We start from the raw sequence: 19,013 nt of genomic DNA, 5'->3' as shown, positions 1-19,013 counted from the left end.
TGTTTTGGGGGTTGTCCAATTTCATGACCCATGTTACCAATGCCACCGATTCAGAATCACCTGAGAGCAAAGGGCATAAACCATCACTATAAAGGCATATTATTAAATGAAATCATCAAGGAGCTAGGTCATTGGTTATGTTTGGACAGAAGGGTAGAGTGGCCAAAACATTATACTCCCTTGTACCTTCAGAGGATTATATAAAGATAACATGACTTGTTCATCAAACAAGTTTTTTATTCTGGCAGAAACAGGAACAGGAACAGGGAAATTGTAACAATCCAAAACTTATCATACTGAAGAGCTATCAATGAGGCCCAGGGGAAATAATCTATTTTTCCCTCACAACATAATAAAATCAAATGAAGCAAGCATCTGAATTATCTAGTTACCCATTAAAGTGTCATCCTAATCTCTGATGTAATATATAATTAAAATGAATGTCAATGTTAGAACACTTTGCTCCTTATTCTTTTTACATAATTGTGACAGTTTGATGATGGTTCACTTTACAATCCAGAATTCATTATTACTAAGCTTTGATTAAGTCTCCAAGGCCAGAGACAACTTAAATGAGGTTTTAAGAGACTGCCTCAGCACTTTGTCTTTGAAGAAAAATAATTCTTAAAAAAGACCAAAATACAACATTTTCAAGATATCCACAATGTTTCCTTTCTTTGAAACCTGACCCTGAAAAATTCTTTCAGCATTTACTGAAAAATACTCCAACCATACCTACCTGCCCCAATCCCACACATGAAATGGTCAGAACCTAAACAAATCTATCCTAGCTGAAGATCTCAGCTATTGTAATGTGTCAAAAGAATGAAGAAAAGCAATTGTTAAGCCGCAATACTGTCTGAAAAGAAAATATCATTATTTTCACATGATCAGCAAATATCTCAGGAGGAAAATCATAAAGCGAGATTTATGGAATTTTCTCTTGTCTCTGAATGCTTTGTGAAAATGTTCATAAAAAACAAATGCCCTCCCCTATGTTAGCCTTAGCTCTGAAGCTTGTAATCAAAGCAGGTGTGGTATCTCTTGAAGCATTTACCAACACACAGAGCTACACCACAGTCTGGACAACCAAGTGAAGTCTGGTGGCGCTGACGACCCTTCCTGTCTGAACATACAACGCAATCTCTAGGTGTTTTCCATTCATGCATTTGCTCAACGAAATGTCTACCGCTCAATCTTTCGGGCACAAATGTTGAGTCATAGCTATGAACCCGAGGAAATGGTTGGTCTGTGTTTCGGTACATCTCGATGAGTCCTTGCACAACATCGTCCCTGAAGGATCTGTAGCTTTTAGCCTTCTTTGTTGTTTCCTTGTGAAGGATGTAACCATTGTACATTGCAACTTCTTTGAGAAAGTCATAGATGATCAGGTAGGTTTTTCTGCTTTTGCTCTTGTAGAAATACTTTGTTGTGAAAGTCCTCATGATATTGACTCCAACCATGAATTGATTCACATCAGCTTCAATCTTTGGTTTCTGAATATCCTGGTAACCTTTTGGACTCTTCTTACATGTAACTCGTTTATGAACCACCTCATTCCCATGGACTGTAGACAAAAAGTTGACTCTCCTTCGATCACTCAAAGAACCTCCTGAGCAAGACATCACCAAACCTGTGGGTTCATCTTTGTGGAACAATACAGATCTACTCTCTGCCTTCCCTGGTGATTTCTGCAATTCCTTGGGAATGTCATCTCTTTTTAATGTAACAGGCCCACAACTCCCTATTCCTTTCCTTGACAGGTATAAGGCAAGAGTTGCTGATGTGAAGAACTTGTCATGGTAGATAACTCTGCTTGTGTTAAAGTAAGGAGCAGACAATTCTGTCAATACATCCATGCCAAGTCCATTGGAAGAAGGTTTTTCGCCACAATGAATCTTCCAATTCAGACACATTCCATTAGTGCTGTCACACAGACACCAAATCTTCACCTCAGAATTATTGGTCCCTGAAGGGACTTGCAGCTTCTGTGAGGTCTTCCATCTGCCAACACACAGATTTGCATGAGGAACATAATTTTGAAGGCACTGTTCTTTCATGGCATCACTGAGAGGACGGACCTTATACATGGGATCATAATCAGCACTCCCAGGCTCAGGACACATGGAATTGTCATTGAAATGTAACATGGACCTCAGACATGTGAATCTATCTCTGGACATTATCTTCTTGTACACTGGAGTGACATTCAAACCAGAGGTGATCCAGTACTCGGACACATCTGACTTAACACACATCCCCATTGACATCTCTAGAGCAACAAAAACCATGACTTCTTCAGCATTAGTTGGGGCGTACTTCTGAAAGCGGGAAAACATTGGTAGTTTAGGATTTGAAGCAACAAACTGAGAGGCATATCTGTTTGTCTCCTCTGCAATCCTCGTGAACATACTCGGTGGGAAGTATGCCAGAAAATAATCTACTGGTTTCCATGCCACTGTTATCGCCCTGCTCCCTGGGCATTCAGTGAACTTCAGCTGTAACATTGGTTGCATGGGTCCCCCTGCAGAAACATTTTCACTTGATACCCAGGAATACAGGAAGTCTTCTGAATCCATTTCATCTGGATCCCACTTTTCATCCTCCAGATCATCAACTAATTCCAATAGTGGCTCATTGTCTAATTCACTCTCACTATCACTATCCTGCTGAACAAATGATAAATCAAATAGTCCCTTGCCTTCTGTTGACATACCTTTTGTTTTATCTCCTCTGCACAGAACTGAAAGTGCATGGGCTGAAAATGCAAAGAGATACTACTGATTTATATTAGAACTTCAAACATGTCGTAATATCACCATAATCTAAATTACATTCAACACTTTGATCCAATCCTTTTAACTAATTATGATTCCGTATTTGGAAAGTCATCAATCCCAGGTGTCTATTTTAGTACCAACAACCCCTTTAGCCTTAAAACGCATGTGATATGAAGTGTAATAAAATAGACCTCTTAAATTCATGGATTTGGCTGGGTGAGGGAAGTGATGGGCGTTTAATTTGAAATAGAACGAACAGGTCTCGCTACTGAATGAAGTCAACAAAGTTTGAGAGGAAAACATGAAACATTCTTTCCAGTTTCGGGAATTATCATTTAGGTGACTCATTAAATCTTCTCACTGTCGGCTAAAAAATGGAATTAGCCCTTATTGAGGTGTCTAAATATTCATTAGTCATTGTTGATCTGGCTACTGTTAACGGGATACGTGATCATGCATATTCATCAATTTGACACCATTCCTAAATTTTGTTACATGCAGTTACACCAACTATTACTGCATAAGAATTATGTTTATTGTTTGTTCATTAATCATTCCGTGCCACCGATATCAAAATACTCACCAGGAAATAACTCTATTCCTGAACATGTGGCGACACAATTATTTCGATGCCAGTCGCCATCTTGTGGCTGTGGCCGACGGTAGTTCATCTCGGAACCGACGGTCCAGTAGCTAATTTCTTCAGACCTAATGTTTCTCTCCCATCGTTTATCTCGTCGGGCCGAACTGGCACCCACATTCATTTGATTGCGCCGTCATCATCAGTCACCATGACGTAAATTAGTCGTTTTCAGTAGCTAATTTCTTCAGTTTTAAAAGTTGATTTTCACAACTCTCTCTCTCTCTCTCCCTAATGTTATTTTTAATTCTGCCAAAGGTTCAGAATCAGGAAAATCTCACTGTAATACATGTACTTGCTCATATTTAAATATATATGAAAAGATTACTTCTCCTAACTGAAATAACCAAAGTTAAGTTCTGAGGCACCCTGTCACATATCCTGTCAACCATAATAGACTCTAGTAATACTTGATCCTTATTAAATGCTACAATAATTAAGAATGATATTACTGGCCACATAAAGAAACTGTGCACACAGAAATCTGTATAAAGATAGGCAGACAGCGTCTTTATGCATGAATAAAGGTGTGATCATTTATTCAAGTATTGGAGACAATCAAACGCTCATGCAGGTGCCAGGCGACGTGACGTCATTGATGGTGGCCTATGGACTTGCAATGTGTTACTGCACGTGCAGCCTGTGCAGCTGCACACAACATGTGAAACTCAGAAATTGATGTCACTGTCGAAAGCTTGATCTTTGGTCATTCAAACGTTCACAAATTCACATGAAAAAGATTAACGTCATGAAACCATTGGAATGGTTCGAGCAAGCATGAGCCAACAACAGGTGGCAGCATATGTCCAATGCCATCGTAAAACGATTTCTGCATTGGTCAGGCGTTAAGGAAACAGTAATGACGTGGCCGACCACCCACGTTCTGGGCGTCCCCGAGTAACGACGCCAAGACAGGACAGATGGATTCGGGTGACTCATATCAGACACAGGTTCCAGACGGCAGTGACCACGTCCCAAACCATTCCCCAGGCCTTCATTTGGAAAATTTGGTAGCCTCTATGCGTCGTCGATGCACTGCTGTGCTTCACGCGCATGATGGTCATACTCGTTATTGACTTTGTGACTTCGACGTGTGACCCCCGACTCAATTTTGAACTTCTGACGTCATCGTTACGGATATTGTTCATGTTCTTTTGACATGTTGTTGAGACCCGATACTTCAGCTTATAAAGTGTCTACATCATGTCGTCTTTTCTGTGTTGTATTCCAATTCTGAAGGAATTTTCTGTGTGCACAGTTTCTTTATGTGGCTAGTATATATGTATTGTGAGTTTGCTTTTGGCAATATTTAAGTAACGGTTTAGGCAAGAGGATATTTGCACGCTGCGACAGAATTTCTGTATTAAACGTCTGTTCATTGTAATCAAAATCCCTCACTGTTGACGAGTTAACAGAGTATTCGGTCAGTCTACAACTTTCCTGTATAATCTGTGATGAGCCTGCATGGTTGGTGAGGTAGCATGGTGGTTAAAGCGTCCGCTCGTCACGCCGAAGACCCCGGTTCGATTCGACTCATGGGTACAATGTGTGAGGCCCATTTCTGGTGTCCTCCGCCGTGATATTGCTAAAAGCGGGTAGAGTTAAACACACTCACTGTGGTGAGCCTATGTGTTGAATAATGTCAGACTCCCTGGGGGTTCAGGTTACACCTACTCTCCTGCAACCCATATCATTTGTCGTTGCTCACCATATCAGCCACTGGTTTGTCTAGAACACACGATTACTTACACTGCCGTCATACAGCCGAACAATTGCCGAGTGAGGTGTTAAACAACAAACAGAAATATCACCTTTGCACAAATTTGCTGTTGTGCTCAAGCGCTCGAAGACATGTAAAGAAAGACTATTTTAATATCTATCAGCGCAGACATTAGAAAGTCCTTGACCGACTGACCCAGAACATTCAATTACTTGTGTATGTCTTCAATCAACCTGCCTGCGTGGCGCTCTGCGTATAAATAATTAAACAAAAAAACATTTTTTAATTAACGGTAGTGACGATTCGCTAAGCTTTAAGCCAACCTTGCATGTGTACGTCTTAAAAACATTTCATCTTATGCACATGTCACGACTTACGTGTAGCCTAAATTACACATATATATGTGATCTCAGCTGTTCAACAAGCAGCATTGCGATACGGCAGTTTAAACTATTTGTAGGAGTGTATTATAGTGACGAATGCCGCGCCAACAGGATGCATGCATAATGTATTCACTATTGACTCGCGAATTCTTATTGGGGATTCATAATATATTTTCTTTGGGTGTTCAACATGTTTTTACTTAGTTAGGCATAGTCTAATAATATGTTTACACCAATGAGTAGTAACATTGACAAAACGATTAAAATGCAATAAACAGTTGGAGTTGGCTAAATTCTATGTGTGTTCGTGTGCTACCTTAAGTGTGTATAACGTGTCACAAAACCTCACAACTGCGATACGTCCAATTAACGCGAAACGGGAACTAATTTATTCATTATTCACTGCAACAGTACGTTTGATGTGTGATGCATTTATATATAGAACTGTAAAGAAATAGTAGTAGAAATAGGTACGCAGTCTGAAAAGAATACCCGGTTTATTACAGTGTAAATAAGCCAGACATAACTCCCAGGCAGACATCTGGGTTGTAACATCAAAATGTTACCAGCCCAAAATTGATTTAACCAGACCAGACACCAAGATATGGTGAATTTTATCAGATGTATGGAACATCTAAACAAAATTATATGATTATCGATCAGACCATCGGGCTGGCCAGCTGTAAATTTAGATCGCCCGTCAGAAATCTAGCCCGTCTCAGGCAGTCGGACAGGCCTTATATTTTATGCACTGTTTATTTTACACATTCTTTGTTATACTGTTGTGTTTTAGTGGCGTTTTATGTGTATTTAACAATACATTGGTTGGGTAATGTAAAATACACTAGCCACATAAAGAAACTGTGCATTGTCAAAATAGTATCCCAGTTGATAAGTACGATAACAATGTTAAAGGTACATATAAACTTTAATGGAGGGATCATGAGACCATAACAAGTAGGGTGAATTTCAACTGAAAAGTTAATCAAAATGACGTCACGAGTCCACAAGCGGGACAGGGGTCAAACGACCATGTCACAAGCTCAATAACGGGTATGTCCACTATCGGCATTGAGAACAGCAGTGCCTCGACGACGCATAGAGCCTATCAAACGTGCAAGGAAGGCATGCTCTATCGGGGAGAGATCCGGTGAATTTTCAGGCCAAGGCAGTAAGTCAACGTTGTGGTGTTGCAAGAAATCCATAGCATCCCTTGCCGTATTAGGGCGGGCATTGTCCTGTTGGAATGTTAACCCAGGGCCATGACGTTGCAGAAAAGGAATTGCCACAGGTCGAAGAATCTGATCCCTGTAGCCCACACAGTTAAGTTGCCCTGAACAATCACCAAAGGAGTTCTTTGGCGTGCTGTTATTCCACCCCAAATCATCACGGAACCACCACCAAAGCGATTCCTCTCCAAGACACAGGCCTGTGCATAACGTTCTCCCACGCGTCTATAGGCACGTTGACGTCCATCACTATGGGAAATGTTGAACCTGGACTCATCTGTAAAAACACCATTTCTCCACCAAAACAAGGGTCTGCGGACATGATTTCGGCACCACATTCGGCGAGCTTGTCGATGACGTTGTGTCAGGATAGGCCGTATGGCGGGACGTCGTGGTCTGATCCCGTGATGACGTAAACGTTGTCGAACTGTGTTGGGGTGGATACGGCGAAGTCCTGGGATGGTTCGGGCAGTCATCATTGCAGTCTGAAACCTGTGGCGAAGATGGGTCACCCTTATCCATCTGTCCTGTCTTGGCGTTGTTACACGTGGACGTCCAGAACGTGGCCGATCGATGACGTCATTTGTGTTCTGGTAGCGTCTCACCAGTGCAGAAATGGTGTTCCGGTGGCAGTGGAAATGTGCAGCCACTTGTCGTTGAGACATTCCCCACGGACCATCCCAATGGCCTCATGACGTTGTGCAGACGTGAGCCTTGGCATGCTATGCGTTTCAATAGCCGTTTAATTTTTTGAACGATCGCAAGGGCAGGGGTTGAGCTTTCCAAAGTGACAGTATTGTGTGGCATTCATTTGCTCTGTTTCTCTTTCCCGGAATGCACGTGCAACAACGTATTGCACGTCTCAAGGACGAACCCACTGACGTCACGGAACGTGGCACGTGCATGCATGGTGGATACATGTCACTAATCTCTGAGTTTGAATCCTTATGTGTCTACACAGGTTTGATAAATTTAGATTTTAAATTTTTGTATGCACAGTTTCTTTATGTGCCTAGTATATTTGGCGTATAAACACGTAACTCTCAGGAGTTTTTCGTTGTGAATCGGGTTCAGGTCGAAACAGACATACCTTGGGTACTCCAGTAGAGCCTGTCGTACACAGACCCTGTAGTATACAGACCCTCTAGAATCAGCATGTCCCGGGTTGTAGGCCTGGATGGTCGCACGAGGTCGTTTGTTGGCGGATGACCCCTCACAATAGATGGTTGTCTGAAAGTCGTTGTTCATGCTTTCTCATACAGCTCTGCTGCCTGGTCATCAAGGGTATTTTGTCCCCATTATAGAGGTACCATAATCTAATGGTGAAATAACAGTATATATAAGATAACCGCCCAATGAATGTGAAAAATATTTTAACCCAGTTATTGAGTCAACCTGTTCACAACTTGACCAGGACAGGATGCGAGCCTGGCAGTTCACATCTGTAATTACGTGACGTTCGAATGACGTGCCCAAAACATTGCGGTGAACATAAATAATAAAGAATAAGAGTGATTGAACGGCATTGTGCCATTTTAGAATCCGCTGTCCTGCTTTGAGAATTAAGCAGTTGAAGTGAACCAAACATTCCAGATCCGCGGGTAAATATTGCGATTCCATCCTACCAAATATTCAAAGACAGTATGACGATCTATAGCACCAACAGCCTGCCTGCAGCCAGTGCACTGTAATACAAGTGGACAAGTTCCAGTAGAGTGCATGATTGTGAGAGCTTGGCAAATATAGACAGGCGCTTGTCTAAATACATGTTGACGTTTCCACCAATGCTAATGGAAATGAAATCTCTACAACTGGAAACCAGGGTTGTGTTAGCGATGAACAAACACACCGCATGCATTCCAATCATACGAAATGGTATACACTGAGAGTCGGGTGTATTTAGATTGCAAACGGATTGACGCAGCATGGCGTTTAATGGATAATTCATACGTCTGACATACATGTCAAAGTGGATATTCCCAAGAGTTTATGATTGTGTACGGGAGTGTGTGCAGTAATTTACTTGGGTACAAGCAGTTGCAGGCCCGCCCGAGGACATCCGACATATCTACATCAGTGCTAGGATTGAGAAATGTATCGTGATATTTACCGTCTGGCGAGATAGTGACACAGTGCTGATCCTTCATGATGGAGTCTGGGAGCGAGAACACAGGTACTGAAGTATTGATGAACTTACTGTTATACTGGTGTGTCTATGTCATAAGCTTTTAACATCCATGATGATAACCCGATGATGATCTGTTCTATCTGATCTACTGTATGAATTAATTCTCTCTCTCTCTCTTTCTCTCTCTCTCTCTCCAAAGACTGGCCTAACAATCCCATATCGGAAGGTTCTGGTCCTGTCGTAGGCGTCGTTCTATTTCGTGGTTAGAGCGTCCGCCCGGAGAGCGGAAGGTCGCGGGTTCAATCCCCGACCGCGTCATACCAAAAGACGTTAAAATATGGTACTTGTTGGTCCCTGCCTGGCGCTCGGCATTAATGGGTACAACAAGGACTGGTCGGCTCGGAGTCAGTATGTGTCTGAGTGGGGTATTCAAGCTTCACTGCGGCATGGTATCTCAGTGGGCTAGCACTATAAAACCAGCTTCAGTCTGGGCTAGTACAAGCAGGCGCACATACACATACACACGCATGCACGTCGTCATATGAGCGAAATATTCTCAAGCACGACGTAAAACCCAATTTCACCTCACCTCACCTCTCTAACACGTACTCCTGGACGCCTGTAGACCACTGCACGACCATAACATCTATGTAACCTGGATCCATCTGTTGACAGTAAAAAACTGTCCCTGTCGTCTTAACTTTAGAGCTTGTCTACACCAAGTTAAGCATGCCTGAAAGAAACGTGTAAGAAAAATTGGACGTATCGACGGACGAATACGGCTGGTCGTTAAACTCCCGCAACTAGTTGCGTTTGGGTCTGCCACTAATCTGTCTCAATCCAGGAACTGTCCAAGATGTTAGGTGACAGTCTGGTGTCGAATACGTAGATCCACCAACCGAATATGGTTGCCAGGTTGACCTGACGTCACACGTGGACGACAAGTCGTGGGTGTTGACTTGCTGTAGACAACGTCTGCAAAGATCTCAATGTGTATCAATGAACATTAAAATGCCTCTCAACGTCATCTCACGTCCTTCTTGTTTGCAGTATGGCATTGCCGTGGTATTGCGTTATTGTTATTTACTTTTAATCAAGGGTGTACCTGACAATCAGTGTAAGTTGATTACATTTCAAAAGCAAGTGTGAGTATTTTACACATCCAAGTTGTGACCACACATAAATATGTTCGTGATATTTGTGAATCACGACCTGGAAGCCGAGCAGCTGTCTTCATGCATATGCATTGAAACATGCATTATTCAATTCAAAAGTAAATTTTATGTGCTGAAATTGATATCCACCACATTTGCTTTTTTTCGTTGATATATATAAATCAATTTGACAGTCACTAAAGGTTATGTATTCTTTGAATATTTAACTTTCAGTAACATGTCGGCAAAAATCGGTTTATTTTTAATGGTCTATTCAGACTAAGAATAAGGTCCACACTCATTTTAATGTGTTTCACTGTGGTGACTAGGTACAATTTAATATCCATACATGTTCAACGCAAATTAGGTTTCCCGGGGTAGAAATAACCCGTAGAGAGTAAACATCTTCGTATATCGGCTTCTCCAGTTTGTGGCAAGGTATACTTGTAGTTCGTAAACCAACAAATATAGCTTGAAATATGTTAGTAACGCCCATTAAAAGACAAGCATGCTGAGCTCCTCGAGGTGTAAACTTCAGACGCTGTAACCTGGACCTAAGTGAATCACAGCACGGGGGGTGGCGAAGTGTAGGCTGTAGGAGACTTGTGGCACACTGTGTGTATTTATGTTATTAACTTTCAAAGTTGAACTGGGATGACAACGGGCGGTTAGCAATCAAGAACGTCGCACTGCTATAGAACATAATGAACATCCAACGCGTGATGTCGGATATTTTTTTCTGTTTATATAATGCTCTGTTATACCACTGCGTGTTTTAATCGTATTGAGCAATACAAATACAAGTGGAGCCACCAATTTGCTTCTTTTGAATTATATTTCATATATTCATAACCGCTCTGTAGCGTATTAGAAGTGTCGTAACTGCGTTTATGGTCCCAGGTCCCTCAGGGAGTTAATCCGTGGTTATGGTGTGCATAGAGCCCAGGTCACAGTTGTAGTTAAGCAATGTTAGGGATGGAGTGTCCTTGGAGGGGTTAGGTGTTTGGCAGCTTGATTCGAGAGAGTACCTATATAGGACTTCTGTGCTGCTCCACAACGAAGCACATGTGACACATGTAGTCTCACCTTAAGCAAGTGAGTTTGTTCAAAATTGCCTCTGTTCGCCTAGCAGAAAACTATCCGGGTGGGATAAATCATATGACTCCTATAACTTTGTATAGCACGTCACAGTCAACTTAGGTTATCCGGGGTAATAATGCCCATTATGTTGTATGCCCGTGCGGCTTGGAGTTGAGCGCTATATAAGTGGCTTTATTAATACTGGCAACTGGGGTCAAGGCACCCTTCAACAGTTAGTAGTCATGATCAGTTACCTAACATTTTGCCGTTCCCTGGCTCCAGGGTCAGTTGAAGACATTACTCTGCGTGTAGTGCGTGTAGGCCGCTGCTCTTAAAGATCTACATAGCAGTCATGTACCGGCACACATTCACTCAAGGATTAACGCAACACAGGTTGTACACTCATGCAGATAACTTTTACCTTACCTCAGTCCCTCTCTTCAATACAAGGCGACCTGGACAGGTCCAGACAGGACAGGCTCCTCCCGGGGTTTGGAACTGGATCGATCGAGGTTCGACACTATCTGCTGACTTTCAAACTCCCACTGCTTTATGGTGTTGGCAGTATCTATTCAAAGTGTTCGAGCCTGATCTGCTTTTGTCACATGTCCCGAAACAATGTTTTCATTCTTTAAAAAACATCTGACACCATGATCTCTTGTTTATGTCCTGATGGAAAATGACCAGGAGCTACTGACAGGTTAACCATCCCTCTGTGTTCTCTTCCTGTTTTAATGTGTTATGTTTCTCGTAATTAAAGTGTTCTGTCTCTATCTGCAATTCACAATCAGGCATTTGTTATTAGTCTTTTTGTTTGGGGATGTATTTTACTTTATAGCATGAACATCAAACAAATTTTCCCGTCGGAATCCGGTCTAATAACCACACTTTGGATAAACTGTCAACCAGCCATAGATGAAAGGGCGCACGCGACATTGAAAGATGTTTAAATGTGCTTTTAAGGTTAAGGTCAGGGTTTCGGTTGCCATATGATGTTACACGTCAGAGTGTAATCTCCGAAGTGACTGAAATCTGAGTTGATCATTCTGCCCGCAAAGAAGCCAAAACCTGTATTTCATACTAGATTTAAAATAAAATTAAATACTAGATTTAAAATAAAATGAAAAGTACCATTGCCCACTTCTAGATAACAATATATTAATTTGCATTATACTTGTGTAAGCTGCTTCGAGCACATGTAGGCACAGTTAACATATATTGTGAAAACAGAGTAAAATGGACTCGGTTGAATAATTATCTTGAAAAAGAACATGTTGTTTTCAAAATTGGAACCTGTCAGTAATGTAAACAGAAATGGGTAATATATAGACATTAAAACAATTGGTTGAAAAACGTACACTTTTCATGGTTATATATTTCCAATATTTACTGAACATGCTTTGTTTGATATAACAGGGTGTGTATATGTGATATGTGTTTAGTAATATACAGACATGTACTCATGAAGTCCTAAATAGAAAAATCCATTGACATGAAATGTCGGACACATGGCCTAGTAAATATAGAGTGGTCTGCAGAATGTGCTTAAGACAAGAGTTGCCGCCCTTGCATACATGGCAACTTTCCCAAACAACATGCAGGCTCTCGTATTGTGATTGAAACACGGACAATTTTAAGGTACACCATGTAGTGCTGTGGACGTGATTTCTTGTGGACTGTGGAGGGGATGGACATTTAACTCCTGTACCGTATAGGTGAGTCATAAAACGTAATGTCATCAGTCCGTCCAACGGGCACCTCCAAGCGTTATGTTTGTCGTCATGATCTATCTTCTGGAATCAGATAGCGATCATTATGATAAAAATCGATGAACCGATAATCTAATGTATTGCAAACAATCTGGGTCACTTGCTAGATCAAGATCTTCCGTAATGTTATTTTAGAAACAGTTTTGTCTATTCCCATAAAACCTAATTATCCAAGGCCAAGAACTTAAACAAAATACAATGAATATGAAGAACGAGGACAAGAATGTCGACATATATGACAACACTTTATTTTGACTAACAGAGGTCGGAAAGAGTTCCTTCCGTTCCCCCAAACCTAAACCTAACCCTAATTTAAACCTGACCGTAAACATAACTTAAATTTTGGACTTTTGAGTTCTCTAGTAATTGTTGTGTTAAGTTTTGTTAATAATTTTAGTATCATATATTAATTTATACACTCGCGTAACCTTGATTCGTGGATATAAGGGAAATGCGGTGCAATTCATATTTTAAATGCATGATTTCATTTAATTTATATACACTGTTAAGTTTTGTTAATACCTTGATTATAGTGGATATAACCTTGATTCGTGGATATAAGGGAAATGCGGTGAAATTCATATTTTAAATGCATGATTTCATTTTGTATACGCACTGATTATTTTATTTATTGATTCAGCAAATTAAAAATGCCCAATGTTCCACTTGTGAATGAAACGTTTGTTTACGGAAGCCATTTGCAATCATCACCCATTCGTGTGCCCACAAAATGTACCGTCACCTTGTATCGTGGATTACGTAGTTGGTTACTTTATACCACTAATTGTACGACATCCCACTGCAGTAAGTATTGACACCAAGGAAAGCAGACAACAAGAAGTGAGAATGTTATAGCTAACGGTATCTTTTTTACTTGACATTTTGGAAAAATAAAATTTGGTAATGGTGGTTTTAGTGATTTGGGGCTATTTATCTCAATGCTGGACAATAATATTTAGTGTACTTGCATGTAACTAGTGCAGAGATTTGGAACTTTTTTGTCAGCGAGGCGTGGCATTGTATGTACATCAAAAGTACCGCTTCATGATGTCAGTCAAGACTTAATTTACGAGTTAGCATGATAATTTTCGGGATCCACAAATCAAGGTTATCCACGAATTTAGGTTACGCTTCTGTAAATGTTATTTGGGATGGGGGAACGGGAGGAACTCTTACCATTTGGACTAATAGAGGTCAAATATTTGTTATAAATCACTTTCTTGATGTATGTGTTCTGAATGTTTTCGCTAATATTTTATTTACATTTACATACCTGTCAACTCTCACACATTTGGCGTGAGTCTCACGCTTTATTGACAAATGTCACGCTCTCACGCCTCCAAATAATAATCTCGTGCATATCTGGTAGCCAAGAATAATTTCAAAATTAATACGCATTTTCGTTCGTTTTTGCGTCAAGTTGAACATTGAAAGAACGCCTGAATGAACGAAGTACTAAAATGATGTTTATGCGAATGATTCGGCTTATAATTATTTATTAGCATGCATCTTTTAGTGTCAAAATAATGCCACCAGAAGGCTCCAAATGCACCTGAAAATCACTAAACTTCATTTTCGGGGGCGGACCCCCTACCAGGACGTCACCCTCGACATGACCCCGGCTGGACCCTGGCTTATTTTTTTCAGTCTCACTCCAAACCATCTTTAGGGGTTGACAGCTCTGCATTTATAGTGTGTGAAAAGATTGTCAGCATATAGTTCTCATATACTCAAGATTGCATTGTTTGTGTACTGTTGACTGTTCTGAAGCTTTTTTGTGAACATTTGCTGATATCCTTACTTGGCCCCTCTTGCCATAGGTGTTTGTAACGCAACAAATTAGCACCATGGTATATATTGTCACTGATAGGGCTTAGCACTATATAAAAGGAAACACACCAAGTTTGTTCCAGGATGAAATCAACATTTTAGCATTTCTTGCTGACAGATGTAGCTACAAAATGAGACATAAATCATAAAAATCTGAAGCCATACTTTGGGAGCTAGGGTCTTTATGACTTTTGGAGTTAATTTGTACTAGTAGCTGTTAATTTACTGAATTTCATTTTTATTGCATTGTATTCATGAACAACGTATGCACCAAAACATGCTGAATTGATGGCACTTGTCAGCATGTGAATCACCATTCTTTCTGAGACATTTAAACCTAACTGCCATAATGAGTTTTTCTACTTATATTTATTGTAATTGGGCCTGTGTTATGCACGATCACTTAGACCTTGACCTACTCTGCACTTGCCGGGATCGGACTTGTTGATTTACCTGATGTGTGCCACAAATATGTAGTCAGAAAAATTTGGAACTAGATGATCTCTATGCAAAAGTCAGTCTGTTTGGAAACAGATGTTCTACTTTTATTTCATTATTGTAATTTATGTTTTGCAAATACGAAACACTGAATGATTGGTTTTGTTGTTTCCTTTGTTCTAGTTATATCCTACTTGTATAAGAAGGATAAGCAGTGAAGTTTATGTTGGCATTAAGCAGATTACTTACTTGGCTCATCTTACGATTACAGTAGTCTTTTTTAAGCTGTTTTACACTTCACAGTATCTTACAAAAACCCTCTTTCGGGCCACTGCCTATAACTTTTTCAAATGTTTTGTTTGATTGATTTTTATCATAGAAATTGCCTTCTCTCACTGCTGTAATAGACACCAAAAGTTTAGCTTACTTTCCTGATTCTTTTCCAATTATCAAAAAATGAAACTCAGCTTAAGGGAAGAACTTGTCCATGTTCAAACATCAGAAATGTTTCAAAATTTACAATTGTATAGATCTCCATGTGATCTTCATGACTTATCAAAAACAAATTAAAGTACTGTTTTTAGGTTTGGGTATAACTTGTGTATAACAATATATATCAGCTGTTTATATCATTGTTCATTTTAGTCTGTGACAAAAAAAACCCCAGATGTTTTGAAGAACACATTTATTTCTTCCACATGAAAGCAGAAAAAGTTGTGTGAAATATTCAAAATAATAGCATCTAGTCATTTTCAAAATTAGTTTGAATAAAATGTGCAAATTACACAGTAACTACAGTTATGATGAGTGAGTGAGTATGGCTTTACACTGTTTTAGCAATATTCCAGCAATATCAGGTTAGGGGACACCAGAAATGGGTTTCACACATTGTACCCGTGTGGGGAACCGAACCCGGGTCAATGACGACAGTTATGATGAAGTCAAAGGGATCACTAAATTACGGTAGTTTGTTATAATCGTAGTTTGTTATGTGTTGTTGTTGTTGTTTGACTGAAACAAGAGGTTGGGACAAAAAACAGCTAATAATAATCATCAGTTCGTCACAAGCGCATCTTTGTAAACATACTTTACTGTTTATTCTAATCTGTCTCACAGTCCCTGAACCACATTATTTTCCCTACTGCCAAGCCCTCTCTGCAGTGCTAAAGCCTTACATGAAGCAAGTCTAGATTTCCTCAGGTTCTGAATCTCTGGTCTCCCTGGGGCGCCTTTTCAATTTTACATGCGCTTGTTTGTTACTATCAAAATTATATATATTCAGAGACTAAGCATTAGTTTCTGTTTATTAATGCAACTGGTTGACAGTAGGCTCAGCGTAATAGATTACTGCTGACAGGCTGGTGTATGGGAATACATTTGTCATGCTTGAGTGCACATATTGATGTCCCCACCCTCACACACTGTGAATCCCTGGACTCGGTTGCTATATAGCTAGTGTCAACACACAACAGAAAGACCTGTACTCAGTCCCTACACACAGGGACCTTGTGATGTAGGACTTTTATGACTGGTTGTATTGTTGGTTTATGTTAATACTTTCACAGGCACTAACCATGTAACTTTAGATTGACGGTGTGACAACGATGGAATAATTGTTTGTTCCTTGTTAATGTATCATGTATTTGGATTGGCTGAGTCTAATCTACAACATATCAAATAATTAATTATTGGTTGTTATGAGTTTGTTCCAAAGAATCATCAGTTGTAGAGAGTTGTCATTTTTTTACTGCATTTTCCCTGAAAAATTATACGCCAAAATTTGTATAAGACGAGTATATGGATGACAACTTCTTCTTTATTGTATAACACAACGTTTCTGCGCTACTTCTTGCCCCTTCTTCAGGTGATATAAAGACACCTTCTTCAGGTGATATAAAGAAGTAGCCCAGAAACGTCGTGTTATACAATAAAGAAGAAGTTGTCATCCATATACTCGTCTTATATATTCATCAACTTCGAAATGCCTCTCAAGAATCTCAAAGATTTGTAATTGAAATTTTAAGAATTTTATTTCGAGTGAGTAAGTGTGTTTAATTTTATGCCGCTTTTATCAGTATTCCAGTAATATTACGGGGGGGGACACCAGAAATTGGCTTCACACATTGTACCCGTGTGGGGAATCGAACCTGGGTCTTCGGTCTGACGAACGAATGCTTTAACCATTAGGCCACCCCTTATTCTTCAAAGAATGATAGGTTGGAAGTTGTTAATAAGCCTGTTCATATGTAGTCACACACCATGTTAACTGATCAAAAGAATGTTTGATCATTAAATTGATTAAAAAACAAATATATACTTCAAAACTAATTGCATTGATTGTCAGAACATTATGTGCACAAGTTATAATTTTTCACTCATTGGTGCAGCCAAACCATAACCTATCTATCAGTCATATATTATAATCTGATATTTGTACATGATCTTATCATTTAACGTTTAAAAAACCCAAAGAGGATAATATTGATCACTGTCAGCACAAAAAGAAAACAACAAATACAATCAAAATGGTAAATGACCATGGATTTGGGTATTGAATATGTTTAACGTCCTAATACACCACTGGAGGTGGTGGGGAGGCCAGTGGTTACAGTGCTCGCTCATCACGGGTTCAATTCCTCATAAGGGTACAAGTTCACTACAATGAATGAAGCCCATGTCTGGTGTCCCCCGTGTTGATGTTTCTGGAATATTACTAAAAGTGGCGTAAAACTATACTCACTCCCTCACTCACTCACTCACTCATTCACTGGATATTTTTAAGTCAATGAAGATGTGTTTTTAAAAAAATAATTCATGCTGCTAGAAGTGCTGTTTCATGGAATTTCAACCTGCTTTAATGTCATATATCAGGGGCTAAGCTCACAACATCAATTCATGACTTAAATTACGTAGAACCTCTGTGCCACATTGTCTGCATGTCATAAACAAGTTCACATGATGCCTACATTCAGTAGATATAGATCTGTGAGGCCATATGGGTATACCAGATGAAGGTTACACAAAACCCAATATTTTCCCACTGAGTACTATGGTAACATGATATTTTTTTGTATTAACTAAGCTCTCAGCACTTATGACTTGTACATTACTACATGTATGCATTATTAAGTTTGACCTTGAAGCAGCAAGAAAAAAATGACCGGCCTAACCTGTTCCTTTTCGGTACAGGAAGCTAAACTTACAACCCCAGCGTATTAATGACAGATTGTGATTTGGTGTAGTTTAACCTGATAAAGCTGGTTTGTGTAGAGTTGTTTTAGCATGGGATTTGGGAAATTGTTCATGGGTATGCAAGCAACTCAAGATTATTTGGGTATTAGTGATTAATTTTGTGCATTTAAAGCAACTTTGAAGCTTATATGAAACTCTAGTCTCGGTAACATAGTCTGTTCATATTCTGATCATATATGATTAGTGACCAGTCTATTGCTTGATTGAAGACAGGACTAAACTCGATCTGGTTCTGCTCATAATATCAGTCACATGTTTGTTAGGTTCAAACTCGATTATTTACAGGAATACAGGATTAAACATTTTAAGTCAAAACAGTAAGTTATAAATCAATAATGTTTTTATAAAGCACTGGTCTATATTCGATTGTTTTGCTTTACCTTTTATTCAAATGAAGCTGAATTCGGTATATATCGTACAATATTCAGTGAAGTTTCGGATGAGGTGAGCGTAGTGTTGCACTGAATGAGGTTGGGGTTAAGGTCAAGGTTATGGTTGCTATGAAGTTACAGGTCAGAGTGTAATCGCGGAAGTGACTGATCATTCTACCTGTAAAGAAGTCAAAACTTGTATTTCATAGGCAGCGTTAAATACCAGATTTAAATACATT

At 39.7% G+C, this 19,013-nt stretch overlaps 2 protein-coding genes across 2 annotated transcripts in view; one reads left to right on the top strand and one right to left on the bottom strand.

Annotated features, from left to right (window-relative positions):
* Positions 1-219: 219 nt before the first annotated feature.
* Positions 220-3,426, bottom strand: LOC124270917 (piggyBac transposable element-derived protein 4-like). The gene is made up of 2 exons (XM_046705982.1): positions 3,364-3,426; positions 220-2,758 (listed from the first exon to the last, which is right to left on the bottom strand). The coding sequence occupies exon 2, from the start codon at positions 2,712-2,714 to the stop codon at positions 1,005-1,007; it is 1,710 nt and encodes a 569-aa protein (XP_046561938.1). The 5' UTR covers positions 2,715-2,758; positions 3,364-3,426; the 3' UTR covers positions 220-1,004.
* A 9,271-nt stretch (positions 3,427-12,697) lies between these two features.
* LOC124270738 (anoctamin-5-like) overlaps positions 12,698-19,013 on the top strand; it is a 44,434-nt gene continuing 38,118 nt past the window's right edge. Inside the window, 1 exon segment of the mRNA XM_046705780.1 lies at positions 12,698-12,829. The gene's annotated coding sequence lies outside the window, so the exon portion shown is untranslated.

The sequence above is a fragment of the Haliotis rubra genome, unplaced genomic scaffold, assembly GCF_003918875.1.
Source record: "Haliotis rubra isolate DU_JTF1 unplaced genomic scaffold, ASM391887v1 Scf1020, whole genome shotgun sequence".
NCBI lineage: Eukaryota > Metazoa > Mollusca > Gastropoda > Lepetellida > Haliotidae > Haliotis > Haliotis rubra.
The sequence above is the reverse complement of the archived record's forward strand: the minus strand, read 5'-3'. Positions and strand labels throughout refer to the sequence as shown.

Bases quoted from the DNA above. Each gene is read 5' to 3' on its own strand.
- LOC124270917 (XM_046705982.1), bottom strand. From the start codon at position 2,714: ATGTCAACAGAAGGCAAGGGACTATTTGATTTATCATTTGTTCAGCAG.